The 15,498-nt window shown below is 29.0% G+C and overlaps 3 protein-coding genes across 3 annotated transcripts; 2 read left to right on the top strand and 1 right to left on the bottom strand.

The window, feature by feature from the left end:
• Window positions 1-2,602: 2,602 nt before the first annotated feature.
• N7466_002994 (uncharacterized protein) lies at window positions 2,603-3,087 on the top strand (the record flags this gene model as incomplete). Its single annotated transcript, XM_057162391.1, has 3 exons — window positions 2,603-2,681; window positions 2,858-2,865; window positions 2,980-3,087. 3 exons carry the CDS (start codon window positions 2,603-2,605, stop codon window positions 3,085-3,087), a joined length of 195 nt encoding a protein of 64 aa, XP_057023506.1.
• A 9,453-nt stretch (window positions 3,088-12,540) lies between these two features.
• N7466_002993 (uncharacterized protein) lies at window positions 12,541-12,954 on the bottom strand (the record flags this gene model as incomplete). Its single annotated transcript, XM_057162390.1, has 2 exons — window positions 12,541-12,874; window positions 12,932-12,954. 2 exons carry the CDS (start codon window positions 12,952-12,954, stop codon window positions 12,541-12,543), a joined length of 357 nt encoding a protein of 118 aa, XP_057023505.1.
• A 343-nt stretch (window positions 12,955-13,297) lies between these two features.
• On the top strand, window positions 13,298-14,367 carry N7466_002992 (uncharacterized protein; the record flags this gene model as incomplete). Its single annotated transcript, XM_057162389.1, is given in 3 exon segments — window positions 13,298-13,319; window positions 13,398-14,032; window positions 14,050-14,367. 3 exon segments carry the CDS (start codon window positions 13,298-13,300, stop codon window positions 14,365-14,367), a joined length of 975 nt encoding a protein of 324 aa, XP_057023504.1.
• Window positions 14,368-15,498: the final 1,131 nt, after the last annotated feature.

Below are 15,498 nucleotides of genomic sequence, written 5' to 3'. Positions count from 1 at the left end.
CTAAAAAATCTAGTTAAGTAAGTAGAATTATAAAGATAATAAATACCTAGTAAAAGAATTTAGGGATATTAGCTAAGTATATATTATTTATTATAACCTAGAAATTTGGATAGAATAATACTTATTAGCTACTACTTATTTTATAATATAACTATAATAGTATTCTATATTATTATAAGGGTTAGTAATGCTAATTTATTATTACCTATAAAAAGTAGTGCTAGAGGTAGGTAAACTGAAAAGATAAAGATCTAGGAGTTGGCTAACTAGATCTTTCTATACCTTCTTAGTAGTGATTTAAGTAGTAGGGTTTGTAGGTATGAAGATATTACTATTTTAGGTTTACTTCTGATTCTTAGAGAGTAAGCTAGAGCTATTAGTAGCTATTATAGTCTATAGTTCTTTCCCTAATATACTAGTAATAGTTTCTTAGGTATTTATGGGAAAGGGCTTAGGCCCTCTTGTTAGTAGGTCTGATATTGCTTTAGGAATAGTTCTTATTTATTATATAATGTTAAAGTTTATATTGCTATATTATTATTACTAACTTTTCCTATAGGGTAATATAAATAAATAAATAATTTATTAATACCTAGTGGCTAAGCTAAAAGGGTAACTATTACTAATCTACTATATATATCTATTTATATATGCTATATCTCCTGAATGGGGTAATATAGGGTAGATTAAAATTAGTTTTATTATTTTATTCTTAGTAATTCTTTCTTAAACTTTATCCTGAAATATACTAGTCTATATTAGGCTTAGGCTATTTTAGAGTATTAAAATGTATTATTATTTAATATTATATGATTAGGTACTATATAATATATTAGAAATAATAATATAATTAATACCTCTATCTTAATACCCCTTATAAGTTACTATTTTAATATTAATAGGATTTATTCTTATGTAAGGTAGATAAATATGTAATATTAGTTAATGTAAATAAAATTCCCTAATAGAGAAGATTATATCTATTATATTTTTTATAAATTGAGGAGCCTAAACTAAAATGATTAATCTTTACTTACTAGTATTACTTGATAGATTACCTAATAGTGGGGTACTTTAATAACTTGGTTATATATTTATAACTAACCTTTAAGAATTACTTGGTTATAATAATAGTATATATAATATTATATAATAGTTTAAATTCTAGCTTATAAGTTGGATAGAACCTTGGTTATATTACTAATTAGTTCTATGAGTGGGGTAGTGTATGAGTCTAAAAGAGTGTATCTAACTAGTATGGTTGCTTAAGTATAATTAGAAATATTAACTTAAGTCTATTTATGGGATCTGTGGATGACTGATCCTTACTATAATAAAGATTATATTTAGAAAACTAATAGAGGGCTACTTAAAGATTTATACTATTAGGTTCTTAATAATGAGGAGTTTTAATGATGGTGAGATAACTAGAATAACTATCTCCTCTAGATTAGAGGTGATCTTGGTAAAGGTAAGATAATACTACTATGTGGTATTATTAATAAATTAAGCTAATTATTTGGGGATACTATGAATATCTTATTCTTTTTTTACTAAGCTACTAATGTGTGAATTAATAATGCTATAACTATTCTCTATAGCTTAATATATTTACTTATTAAGAAGTAGCTATCTCTTCTCTCTTATATATAGAGATAGTATAATAAAGTGGGAAAGTTATTATTTGATAATATAAATATATAGAATACCCTCTTAGGGATCTTTATTAATATTATAAAGGACCTGATCTTATAGAGTATCTATTTGATTATTAATGTCTTAGATGAATATATAATAGGCCTACTTTTCTTTCTTAACTTGATTACTTAGATATTATCTACTTATCCTTAGATAAAATAGATTGTCTTAAGCTATAACTGGCTTAATATTAAGGAGTATCTTGATACTACCTAGATTGCTCTGATCTTATTAGAGTGGAATGAGGTATATGTATCTAAAGCTGTGAGTAAATTTATTTAATATAAGGTTAATTATCTAATAAGAATTAATAAATATAGTAATAAAACTTGTGATATGATCTACTATTATTTATTATTAAATTCATAAGGTATTTTTCTGTGGGTAGCCTTAGTCTACTAAAATTTAGATAGAATATTATAGAGGTATGCTCTTAAGAAGTTAGAGGTATTTTCTTCTAGACTAAATACTCTATATGCTTATATAATTAATTAGATTAGAAAGTTAGAAGATACTAAGCTCTATAAATAAATATTAGCTATTATATCTATAGTGTATTAGCTAATCTTATTTTATAAACTAGCCTCTCTTGTTAAACTATCTGATAGTCTCTCTAATAACTTTGAAGGCCTATTAGAGATTATTATAATCTATGGTTTATTTTTAATTATATGTGATGATACTATTATTTTTATCTATTAATCTATAAAGGAATTACTATACTAAGAGATATAAAATGGTATTTTTCTTAGAGGTATAGAAGCTGAATATTGTGGAATCTTTTCTTATTCTTTTTAAGTTATATTTAAGATATTTTGGTATAATATCTTTTATATAAAATTTCTTAGATTCTTAATTAAGAAAGTTATACTACCTAGTCTAAATCTATTAGTAACTATAAAATATGGGTATATCTATTGGGTTGATTATCTTCTTTATAGTAGATGCTATAAAATATAAGAACTTAATATTGATGAGTAAGGGTATATATTTAAATTCTTATAAAAGAAATATCTTTATTAGCTTAAAGCTCTAAGTATTCTAGGAGATCTATTATAAGGTATAGTAGTTATGCTAAAGCTTAATATCTTATTTTAGGTAAGTGGTTATTTATATACTAAAGACTTTCTTACCCCTAAGATAATAATTATTATAATAGGAGAAAGGGTAATTAGTAGATATTTTATATCTAGTTTAAGATATATCCTATTTTATTTGGTACTATAGGCTTATAATTAAAAATAGCCCCCTCTAAGTATATAGTTTATCTTTAATATTTAGTCTTATGTTAAGCCTTATGAGATTAGGTTATTAGTAGGAGAAACTGGATTGGTTTTTGAAGGAGCTGGTGGTAGACTAAGATTGGAGTATATATCTTTAAACCCTTAAGGGGTATACTAATTAGATTACCTTAATTACCTAGTTATAAGATAGAAGCTAATTAGTATTAGTGTTTAGGGATGAGATTGTTAAGATCTAGGATTTAGCTATTAGCTAGTGTGCTTTAACCCTTAAGGAGTATATTAGCTAGGTTACCTTAATTACTTAGTTATAAGATAGAAGCTGATTTATATTAGTATCTAAGGATATAACTATTAGGATCTAGGATCTAGTTATTAGCTAGTGTGTGTTAACCCTTAAGAGGTATAGTAATTTAGTTATCTTAATTACTTAGTTATAAGATAGAAACTGACTTATATTAGTATCTAAGGATAGTACTATTAGGATCTGGGATCTGGCTACTAACTATAGTAAATTAATACTATATACTAGCCCTCTCTACTTCCTTTAATTTAATAAAGTTAATTTTAATCATCTATATATATTATATGGTATAATTAATCTAGGATCTATTAGTCCCATCATATCCATTCCTTACTATTTAACCTTACTAGAATAATAGTTTAAATAATAACTATTCTTGGATAACCTATAATAGTATCAACCTTCTTTAGTTACCTAATAAATACTAATCATCTAGATCCTATCTTTTTACCATATCTATAATAAATTTAGTAATTACTTATTTATTAGGTCTTATTAAATTTTATATAATCACAGAATAGAGTCCTATTCCTAGTCTTTGATTTTAATATTACTTTAGATCCCTATAACTTTCCTAAATATATTTTATATTAAATAGCCTATATACCTATATCTAGTATTACCTTTAATAGAAAGAAGTTATAGGATTATAGAATCCTAAACCTATCCTACCAGTATTATCTAATAGTATATACTAATATAATAAAATACTAGGGTAACTATAGTATATAGAGTAAAACTTATAGGAATCTTATTATTTAGCCTAAATACTTCCTACTTAGAAAATTAGAGTAGCTTATTAATTTCTAGTTTAGTAAAGAATAAGAGCTTAGGGCTATTATAGTAGTAATAGTCCTGTGAAGGGCTAAATTAATATTCTAATAATAGTATCAGTTTATAATATCCTAGGGTAGGGGTATATTATAAATCCTAGTCTAATTAATAGGGATCTTAAGCTTAGAATTTATCACCAATAGGGTAAAAGTGGTTAGTCATTACCCTTAATTTCCTAGTTAAATTTCAGTTTAGTATATTATAATCATTAAGGATTTAATATAGGATTAGACCTAAGGAGGAATCTAACAATTTTTATAGCAGATAAGTTAGTACTAAAAATTCTTTTATCCTAATAATATTATATCTATATAACTCTTTACTACTCTACTATTTTATTAAAATAAATTTAGTTAAAGAAAGGGAATATAAAAGGTTTATAATCAGAAAGCTAATTAAATCTCTTCTAAAATAATCTATTTAGCTTTTTTACAAGTAAGTAGTTCTAGAGGGATATTACCATATAATAATAATATAATAGCTATTTTATACTATTCTTTATTATTATATTAAGATACCACCAAGAATATAGTAAGGGGTAGAGTAACTATAATAGGTATAGTATAATATAAAATAAAGTTTAATAAATAAAGAAGAGAGTAAAGAGGTAAAACTAATTTTAAGGATATTACAATTCCTCTAGATCCTTACTACTCAAGATAATAAACTATTAGGTTAGGCTAAAGAACAAGCCAGAACTATAATAAAAGAAGATACTCTCATACAAAAACACACCCTAAGGATAAAGTTAATAATACTAAATATTATATAGTCCTAAGTAATCCCTAGTAGTAAGCTACTAAAGAATAAGAAAAGATATATAAAATAAATAAATACCACACTACTAGATAAATATACCTAGTAGTTATATAATTACCTAATATAGAAAGAAGTAAGTATACTAACCTAGCTCTAAACTAGTATAGCTAGGCTTAATAAGTATCTTAATTAAATTAATATAGTAGAGATAGATTAATATAATTACAGATAAGTAAAAGAGATTATAGAGTACTTCCTCTTCCATTATCAGAAATAGACTATATATTAGATAGAAATGTTATAATATATATAGACTTACTAAGGAAATATATCCTTCTTCCTAGGTAGAAAGTAGCCTTCTAATAATCAGAAATAGATACTAAACCTAGAGGTAATATAGGCCTCTATATATTTCACTATAGCAATAAGCCAACTTAAGACTACTTAAATATATTAACCAACAAAACTCCTATCTCTTTCTTCTAACCCTACTCACCCACTACCTTATACTATAAATAATAGATATACTTTAATTACTAAAAATAGGATATTAAATACTTAAAGAAGTACCTTTAAGCTAGTCTACTAACCATTCTACTAATCTATAAGAAACTTACCATAATACTACTTTCTAGAAATATTATATATTAAAAGATCTTATATATAGGCTTTTAGGAGATATAATATATATAGATAAATATATATAATAGATTAGTAATAGTTATCCTTTTAGCTTAGCTACTAAGTATTAATAAATTATTTATTTATTTATTTATAAATATTAATACAAGATAGAATAGATAGAGCTAACCTAAATATAAAAAGCCCTAGGGATATAAATATTTCATAAGTATATTTAGGAGCTTTCTAAAATACTTAGTCTCTCTAATATAAAGAATTAAGCTATTCAAATCCCTAATAAACCTAAGCTACTACAAATTCTTATATTTTATATCTATATTAGCATAAAGAGGTAACTAGAGGTATATTAGAGATTATAATAGAACCTCACTAATATAAGTAATTTTAAAAATAGGATAAATTAAGGAGGGTAGTCCACAGAGGCTTATAACCACTTAATACTAGATAAAGAAAGTTTAATAGTATATGGTTACCCCTATCTCTAGTAGCTATTAAAAGGATTAGTTAGGTAGATTAGCAAATACTATAGAGAGTCATTATAAATCACTTATCTCTAAACTAACCTATTAATACCTATATAAAGTTTCATTAAGCTTAGATTCATATAAAGAAAAAAATACCTAGATATATAGATTAGATAATATTTATAGAGATTAGCTAAGATAACTTATATAACTAAAATATAAAGATTACTTAATAGAAAGATCTAATAATGGTAGTTCTATATAATCATAAGTTTTTATAGTTATCTTAGCTTTAATACTTAATATAGTAGTGAATTATAATAGGTAAGTAGGGAAAAAGATAATAAATTTATAGTTTTAAGTAATAAAATAGAAGTAATAAGAAATAATAAGGCCTAGTATATAAAATAAGATAGAGAATTAGTAAATATAAAATTAGTCCTAAAATCCTAAAGACTTATCCTATCTATAGTTTATTAGGTATAAGGATTATCTTAAATAATCCTAGGAGCTCTAATAATCTTAGAATACTTATTTAAGATCCTAGGATTATAAATATATTTTTAGGGATCTATATATAGTATCCTTAGGCTAAGTACTATGTTTTTATATATAGGCTTCTAGTCTATATAACTCCTGATTATAGAGGCTGATTCTGAAACCCTTAAAAGAGATAAATTATAAGATAATAGAAATTAGATATTTTCTTATAGCTTTACCCTTTTCTAGGATAAATATTATAAGCTAAGAATAGTATAAAGATATAAAGGTCTTATAATAGTCTTATTTTAGGTAATTTACTATCTACCATTTATTATCCTTTATCTAGGAACTTTTACTTATATAGATCCTATCCTTTAAGGACTATTAAGAAGTTTTAATATAATAGATCATACTCTATTTAATTATTTACCTTTAGTCACTAATATCTAACCTAATCTATAGAAATAGCTCTCCACACTCATTTCTTAAGAATGTTTTTATAAAGAAATATATAAGGATTTCTTAATATATTAGAGTATATAAATATATAGATAGATTAATTAGATAGCCTAGGCTAAATAATACTATAATATACTATTAAGATATATGATTATAAGAAAGTAGAGTTTTTTATTAATTATGGTGTAGACCCTTCTATTATAGACTTAGATAATATAATACCTCTTCATTTTGCTTTAATATAAGGTAAATCTATTAATAAAATTATAGTAAGAATACTACTATATACCTAGCTAATACTATTAATATCCAAAATCCTTTAGGATGGCTAGAGTATAGATTAATTATTTCTAGACTACTCTAATAGTCTTAATAATGCTAATATGATGAGGTTCCTTTTAGAGCTAGGTATAGATGTTAATATACTTAATTTGGAATATAAAACACTATTAATAAGGGTAGTATAGTTTAGTTATCTTAAAGTTATTAAAATCTTACTTAAGTAGAAATATATTAATCTCTATATAAGATATCAGTATAGATATATAGTATTATATATTACTACTATTAATAGCTAGCTTAGAGCCCTTAATCTACTTCTAAATAGTAAATAGCTTAATATAAATTACCCAGACTACTATAGTAACTCTACCTTCTGGCTATTTATAGAGCTTGGGTATAATAATATTAGTAAATATTTTCTCTATAATAATAGATTAGATATAAATATTAAGGGTGGTTATTCTAGACTAGAATAGTAGACTATAGCTCTTTATAATACTTATTTTTACAGAAATATCTAAATTATTTCTTATATACTTATAATAATATATATACTAAGTATAGATCTAAATATCTAAGGAGATAAGTGATATAGTCCTCTTAGAACTACTATATATTATAGTATCTATAAGTTAGTGAAAATGCTACTTAGTACTAATAGGATTTAGATTAATATAAATAAGAAGAAAGAAGATAATCTCCTATAGCTTATACTCCGGATATATAGATAGTTAGTAGTAGATCTATTTCTAGATAATAACTAGCTAGATATTAATTATTAGAATAACCAACTAGGGGATATATATCTTATTGCTATAGCTTATAATAGTAATACTTCCTTAGTAAAGAAGCTGCTTAGTATTAAGGGTGTATGGCTTAATTTAAGAAATAAGAAGAATAAAAGTATACTAGGGGTTACTTATTAACTAGATCACTGTTGTATTATCTAGATTTTAGTTAATATAAGAGTAGTAAATCAATAACTTGAGTAAGTAGTATATTGATGGTAGATTAGGTATAGCCCCTATAACCAAGTACCTTTTAAATAATTTATTAGACTACTACCATATATTATATATATCTTTTCTGCCTATCCTAGTTTCTACTATAAGATATATTTGGTATATGTAGATAAGCTAAGATCTTATAATATTAAAGATAAAAAGATATACTAGCTATACTAGATCTATTCCTTACTATATATATTACTACTATAGATATCATCTTAGAGAAATCATATAATATTAAATAAAATTTTATAATAATCTTAATACTTATTATAATATAAGGCTAGTATAGATTAGGAACTAAGCTAAGTTAATATAATTAGATCTAAAGTATCTTTATGAAGAGTTAGGTTGATCGGAAATTAATATAATCTTCTCCTTATATACCTAGCCTTATATCTCTCTCTGAATAAATAATAGTAAATCTCCTCTTTTAATACCTCTAAACTATAATAGAGATTATAAAGAAGGGATTTTTAGTATTATATAATAATCATAGACTAGAATATAGAAGCTATAATATAAAAGCTAGCCCTTAACCTATAAAATATAAAGAACTTATTTTACTTAATCTAAGAGGGCTCTTAGTAATTAGTAAGATATATAATAGAGAAAGTGTTGCTCCTCTAGAAGTTGGCTTTTTTGTTACCTATGCTAATCCTAATTAGAGTAGTATATATGATCCCTCCTAAGTATTATAATTATGGATTATATGTTAAGCTTAGTTACTGAATTAGTTAGTATAGTCTTTATCTGTGTGTTAGAAAAGATATTAGAGAATGGATAGATAAATAGATATTAGATAAGGAGCTTATTAATTAATAGACTACTATCCTGATTATGTATTCTAATACTAAGATCTCTTACTTACTATAAAATGTTGTTTGAGTAACTAATAAGGATCCTTTTCTACTTATCTCTTGGTTAATATTATTTACTTTGTAGAGAAGTAAAGGGTTTTATAGATTGTGTTCTTCTAAATTATAAATAATTTTTATAAATATAATTATTATATGGTTAATCTCTAGTTTAAATAGATATGTATCTTAATAAGAAGTGGTCTTACTTATTATATAGCTGAGCTCCTAATATCTAATGTTTTCAAAATTGAGCCTATATAGATATGTGTAAACCCTAGTCTATGGGGGGACCTATGGGCCTAATATATGGGTCTAAACTATATAAATATATATATGTGACTCAAGAATATTAATATTTTTTATTAATTATAGTATTAAAAGAATTAGTATATTTAAATTAGTTAATTTTATAGGATTACAAAGATATATATATATATTAGGTTAGTAAGAGTAGTAATATAGTATTATGGTAGAAAATATATATTTTTAACAAGCACCAACTTTAGTGATATACACCAGATATTTCCTACTTAGGACAGGATCTAACCTTATTAGATAATAATATAAAAGGACTCTAGCCTAATTCAGCAATATTTAAGAAGGGATTAATAGGGTTTAACCCCCTAATTAGGCCACTTCTGCATAATTAGTTACCTGATTTCTACAGATCAGGAATTAGTAAAAGTATATAATATAGAGTGCTTCTTAGCTATAAAATACTTAGAATAGCTTATTGGACTAATCCATAGAATAGATTCTAGCTCAAAAAAGTTTGACTAACTTCCCTAGTAAAAATTACTTACTACTAACCCTAGAGAGCATTTAAAAGTTAGCTAAGTCCCTTTAATAACCATTTATAACAATCCTATTAGCATTAATTTAAAAATCATAATATCCTCATATAGTATTTTAAGCTAATTAGGATAAGAAGAAGAGTATCTTCTATAATAGTTAGATAAAAATCATACATTACCATAAAAAGACCTTCCAGACATATACAGAGAAAAATTCAGTATAGACCATAGTATTAAATCCTTATAAGGTAAAAAATACCATATTCTACAAAAGAATAATTATATAACTACCTAATCTCTAAAAAGTCAAGATCACTATAAATAATAAGAGCCTACCTACTACTTAGTTAAATAAATAATTATATACTTAGATACCCTAACTAACACAACAACCTAGAGTAATATTAATCTATAGTTCTAGATAATTCTTATATCTAAGTCTAATCCTACTAATAGTAATAAATTAATACTAATAAGAGTCTTAATTTTAGGTATAGATCCTCTTAAGCTAGATCTATATATATACTAAGTCTTCTTTTAGATTACTTAATACTAATACTTAAAAAATACTATCCTAAAAAATCATAATTATTATTATAGATCTAGGAGTATATATATCATATATATATTACTAAGAGAATAGATCTCTAAGATATAATATATAAATATAATATAAAATATTATAGGAGAGGATCCTAATATATAAATAGATATAGAGCTAATATAAATAAATATTTAATTCCTAGATATAATTAGATAAGATATATAATCTTAAGAGGAATACTAATTACTCTTATCTTTTAAGATCTTAAATAGTATATAAGAAATTAGATATAATAAAATAATTTTAAATATACTATTATTTTTAGTTTATCTTATTTAAAACTAAGACTATCTTTACTTCTTAGTAAAAGATAGGTCTAAATAATTTCCCTACTTACTTAGTTAAGCTATACTTAAAAAAGATAGTATTATCATTCTATACCTATAAATAATTAAGATAGTCTTTAAGTTAGTATTACCTTAATTTTAAGATAATTATATACTCTAACCTTAATTTTATATTAAGTTAAGACTATTTTCCAGATAGTACCTTAGATAGTATATATAATAATTATACTTAGGTTAAAAATCTAAATAAAAACTTTATTCTATTAAAATATTCTATTTCTCTCTATAAAATAATATTATAGCTTTATAGATCTTAGAAGTATCTCCTCTAAATAACCTAGGTCTTTTACTATAAAATATCTAATTAAATCTCTAATAACCTTAAGAATCTTACCTAGTATAAGACTTCCTAATAAATATATAAATAGCTAAAATATCTTACTACTACTAAATTATTAATCTCCTCTATAGATTATATATATAAAATTCATAGTCTCTATTATATATCTTTCTATACTCCTCTTTATACTTTACCTATTTATCTTTAGTAATATCTTAGAGATCATAGATATAGATAATCTATACTATATCTACTTAAATAGTATATAAGATTATATAAGATCCTTAGAGGCTATTATAGAATTAAATAGTACTTCTTACTCTAATAAATATAACTATATATAGATTATCTATAATATAATTCTACTAATACTTACCAGATCTTAGTATAATAAGATATAATAAGTATACTAAGATAGATTTAGTTAATATAACTATCTATAGCCCCTATTAATAAGCTAGTTAAGAGCTTATTTAGATTATAGTAAATAAGAGTAGTCTTCTTAAGTTTTAAAATATAGGAGAAGATATAATAAACTATATTATTAGTAAAGAGTTTATAGTAAGAACTTCCTACTCTATCCTTAGTAATAGTTTAATAAAATTAATTATAAAAATACCTATATTAATCTTATCTACTAAGATTATAGAATCTAATACTATTATATTCTTAAGTATAAAACTAATATTACCTAAGCCTATCCTAATAAACTACTAATCAAATAGGACAGGAGTTAGTGATATTTACCTTTAACTAATTTAGTTTAATCTCTACTATATCTATTATATTTAGGTTATTCTAATATTTCCTTCTAGCTCCTAGGCTAGGCTTATATTATAGCCTAGAAGAATTAATTTAAGTATACTCCTCTTACTTTAATTTGATATTTTCCTATAATTTTAGTTAATAGAAAGTAGTATTAAGGTAGAAAATTTAAGCTGATTTTTTACTAAAGTAATAGTTAATTTTATAGTTATATTAAGAGATCCACGAAATGCCTAACTTCTTGCTATCTTATAATCCCTTAGGTGATTAATATACTATACTATAGAGTATTAGAAGAGATTAGAAAATAATCTATATACTTAGCTATAAATCTTAGTAAAGCTAAAGGAAATAAGTATTAATAAATATGATATATAATATATTAGTCTATATCTATTACTCTATATAATAGTATTAATAGCCCTAAGTATAAAGACTGACTCTATGTATATAAGGTTAGTATATAATTAAAGACTAAGATATTTTTACTTAAGTATAATATTAAGAGTCTCTAGATTCTATATACAGTCTGTGATGCGTCCGGGTAGTATAACTGGTTAATGCAATCCTTAAAGCCCTGTCCACTCAGCTATATATTAGGGTAAGACTCCTGGAGTATTCTGCTGAAAGCGTGATAGCCCTGGTATTGGCTATAAAATAGCAAGATATAGGTTTTGCGACAAGAGCCATTTTGTCTGCGACGTTGTCGTGAATCGTTCATCCAAAAGGTGGCGGGCCTTCTCCACTGAGAACTTTAGGGGTGAGCCAGAAATCCCAGTCAACGACGTCTTCTTTCTCGGATTGCAGACAATCGGAGTGGTGGATCGCCTCCTTCACTGGAGCTTCTTGGGTGACGTTGAAGTTATGTGCAGCAAACGCATTTCTGGGAGAAAAGACTCTAAGAGGTTTTGTCAGCACGGCGGCCACTGTCCTACCTGTCATGAGCGGCTTGAACTTGGTCACAATGCGGTTGATTTGCTCAAGAGCCGAAGTTGCCTGGGTCTGTAATGCGCCATCAAGATTTTTCTCACGAGCCAACAACATAACTCCGCTGCCCAGAGGTCGTGTGACGTCGTTGAATATATCGAAAAGACCTTGACAAACGTACACCTCCCCTATCAGCTGCCGCATGTCCCGTTTCGCGAATTTCAAGGTATTGTATAATAGACGAAGGCTTTTCAGGCTGGATTCGGCTTATGTCCGGGGTCGTGTGCGGTACCGCTGGGACAGCCACCCCCGCTCAGTGGTGCAACTCATGAGTGGAACATATTTGACCTTGAGATCAACAGTCCTACTTGGCCTGAAATGACGAAAGAGATTGAACCCCCAGCGACAACAATCATGCCGGGTGCTTGTAATATTCTGCTGGAACGGGGAACTTCCACACGGGCTCTTTCAGAGTCAGTGTTCTCGACAGGTTCCCCCAAATTAATTCCATGCCCTTCAGGGCCAGACCAACCACACTCTTCTTGATATGCAGGGAAACGATTTATCGGGTAAGTTGGCGCAACTTACAGCTTATAGGGGTGAAAGTCGGCCATCATACCCGCACTGTCTGACTCATCTCTTTCCAGACGCTCCTCCAGATAACAAAGAAGTGGAGACATCTCCACTCTCGTGCGTGCCCTGTGGGACCGCGCCCGTGTTTGCGCCCGAAGAAGCAACCGGTGCCTTGAGCGACCTATCCGTGGCGAGTAATTCCCAACAAGAATCAGCCAAGCGGAAATTATCCATCACGGGTCCCTTCCACAGTCCGCATCCTGGCGACCCAGAAGATAAAACAGAGCCAACTCAGACATCTGACCCGAGCGAAGATCGATGTTCTAGTGCAGACAATGCCCCGGGACATAGTAGAGATTCAAGCATTGCTGAAGACCATCCAACCCCATCCGGGCCCTTCGTTTCCCCGAATATTCGCTCTGCGTCAAAATTTGCTCATGTTCGAACGAGTTTGAGATCCGAGATCCCGGTGCGCCACCCATCCATAGCTGTGGTTGTACCACCACCGTCCTGGAACCCCTTGCTTCCAGAACAAGCACCAGAGCCGCTGCGGCAGTATGCAAAAGGCGACTCCGCTCAGGTCGAGGCACCGGCCATCACCAAGATGATGTCACCACTTTACAGCCGTCTCAAAGAAGAAAGAAACGAAGAACTTCAATCAGACCATTTCGCGATCCTTCGAACCCATCCACATCCGCTTCATCTCAATGTTCCAATGATTTTCAGGGCGTACGCGGAAGTGCTCTCCTCACTATCGAATCAAATTCTGGCCCGAACCCGGCGTATTTCTTTACTTTCGTCCCCGAACCTAGCCCGATGATCTCTCTGGCCCACACGGCGGCTACCCCAGGGAAACAAGTACCGTACACATCAGACGAGAATGCGCTACTCGTGCGGCTGAAGGAAAGAGAGGCAATGCCATGGTCCCAGATTGCGAGTCACTTCCCAGGCCGAAATATATCATCTCTTCAAGTCCACTATTCAACCAATTACGTTACAAGCCCAGTCTTCGGTCTGGTAGGCCGAAGAGATGCAAATAAATAGAGGGTTATCCTGTAGGTATGTTTCTTGGTTCGTCCCTATCGACCTTATGCTGTATGCACCATCCTCGTAGCCATCCATGCCAATCCAAACATCAAGCGGAGCTTTGTGTCTTTGTATCTCTACTAGGCTTAAATTATATACTGGGCGAATTAGGCTACTGTCTTGGAGTGGCTGCCGATTCGGTCGGCATTTTTAAAGAACTGTACATCGATGATTAAGGCTCATCTTAGCTCCTTACTTCAAAGGATATTATCACGCCTAAGAACTTCATGGACAATTCCCAAAGATTTAATTTCCTTGTAAGATTCAACAGAGAAAAAACCTTTGACTTCATCTGCCTGGGATGAGTTATTTCTTTTTTAGTATATGGGACATTGGGAAAAGCCTTCATTGTCCAGATAAGGCGTTGCAAATTTTCAATCCCTAAGGAGCCAATGAGAGGCTTTCAGTCGTCAGAATTTAGAATAATAACAAGCTCTAGTGACGACATCCCGTACAATGTGATGGTAAGACTAACGACAAATCCGAGGCGGCCCCAATCGAACACATGACGCTAGAATGGTGAGCCAGTGGAGAGGACAGCAGCCAGGACAATCGAAAAGAGCAACCTTAATGTAGGCGAGGAAGCAGATTTCGCTAATGACCGTAGCGTTACTTTAGAGCAGTCGTTCGACTTTCTCTATTCGCATGTCACTATACCCAAACACCCAAATGGGTACCCTGATTTTGATTTTAAAACCTAGTCCCAACCCACAGGTAGAACTATGCTACCTATTATTCGCTCTTGGCGCATAATGGGTAATGGGTGTTGGGTAACCTGCGGGTCCTGCCGAGGCCTAATAATAATGCACGAGGTGGGCGAAAACGGGCCGCCCGGGCCGCCCTACGCGGGCACATGGGTGTGCTAGTGCTTACCTGCCCGCCCAACGAACTGAGACGGGTGGGCTACAGGCGGACTCCTTAGGCACATGGGCGGGCTGTGCCAAGGTCTTCCCTCTGGATCGATAAGTTGGCCGCTTACCCACCCGTGGGGCTGGTCGGGTGGAGTTGACTTATGGGTGAACGCCAGGTCTAGTCCTGCGGAAGTCTAACTAGTATACTGAAAACTGGCGTCACGATATAGAACTTTCA

The sequence above is a fragment of the Penicillium verhagenii genome, assembly GCF_028828195.1.
Source record: "Penicillium verhagenii strain IBT 33310 chromosome Unknown utg000004l_segment0_segment0, whole genome shotgun sequence".
NCBI classification, from domain to species: Eukaryota; Fungi; Ascomycota; class Eurotiomycetes; order Eurotiales; family Aspergillaceae; genus Penicillium; species Penicillium verhagenii.
Note: the sequence above shows the minus strand (reverse complement) of the source record. Positions and strands in the feature narration are given on the sequence as shown.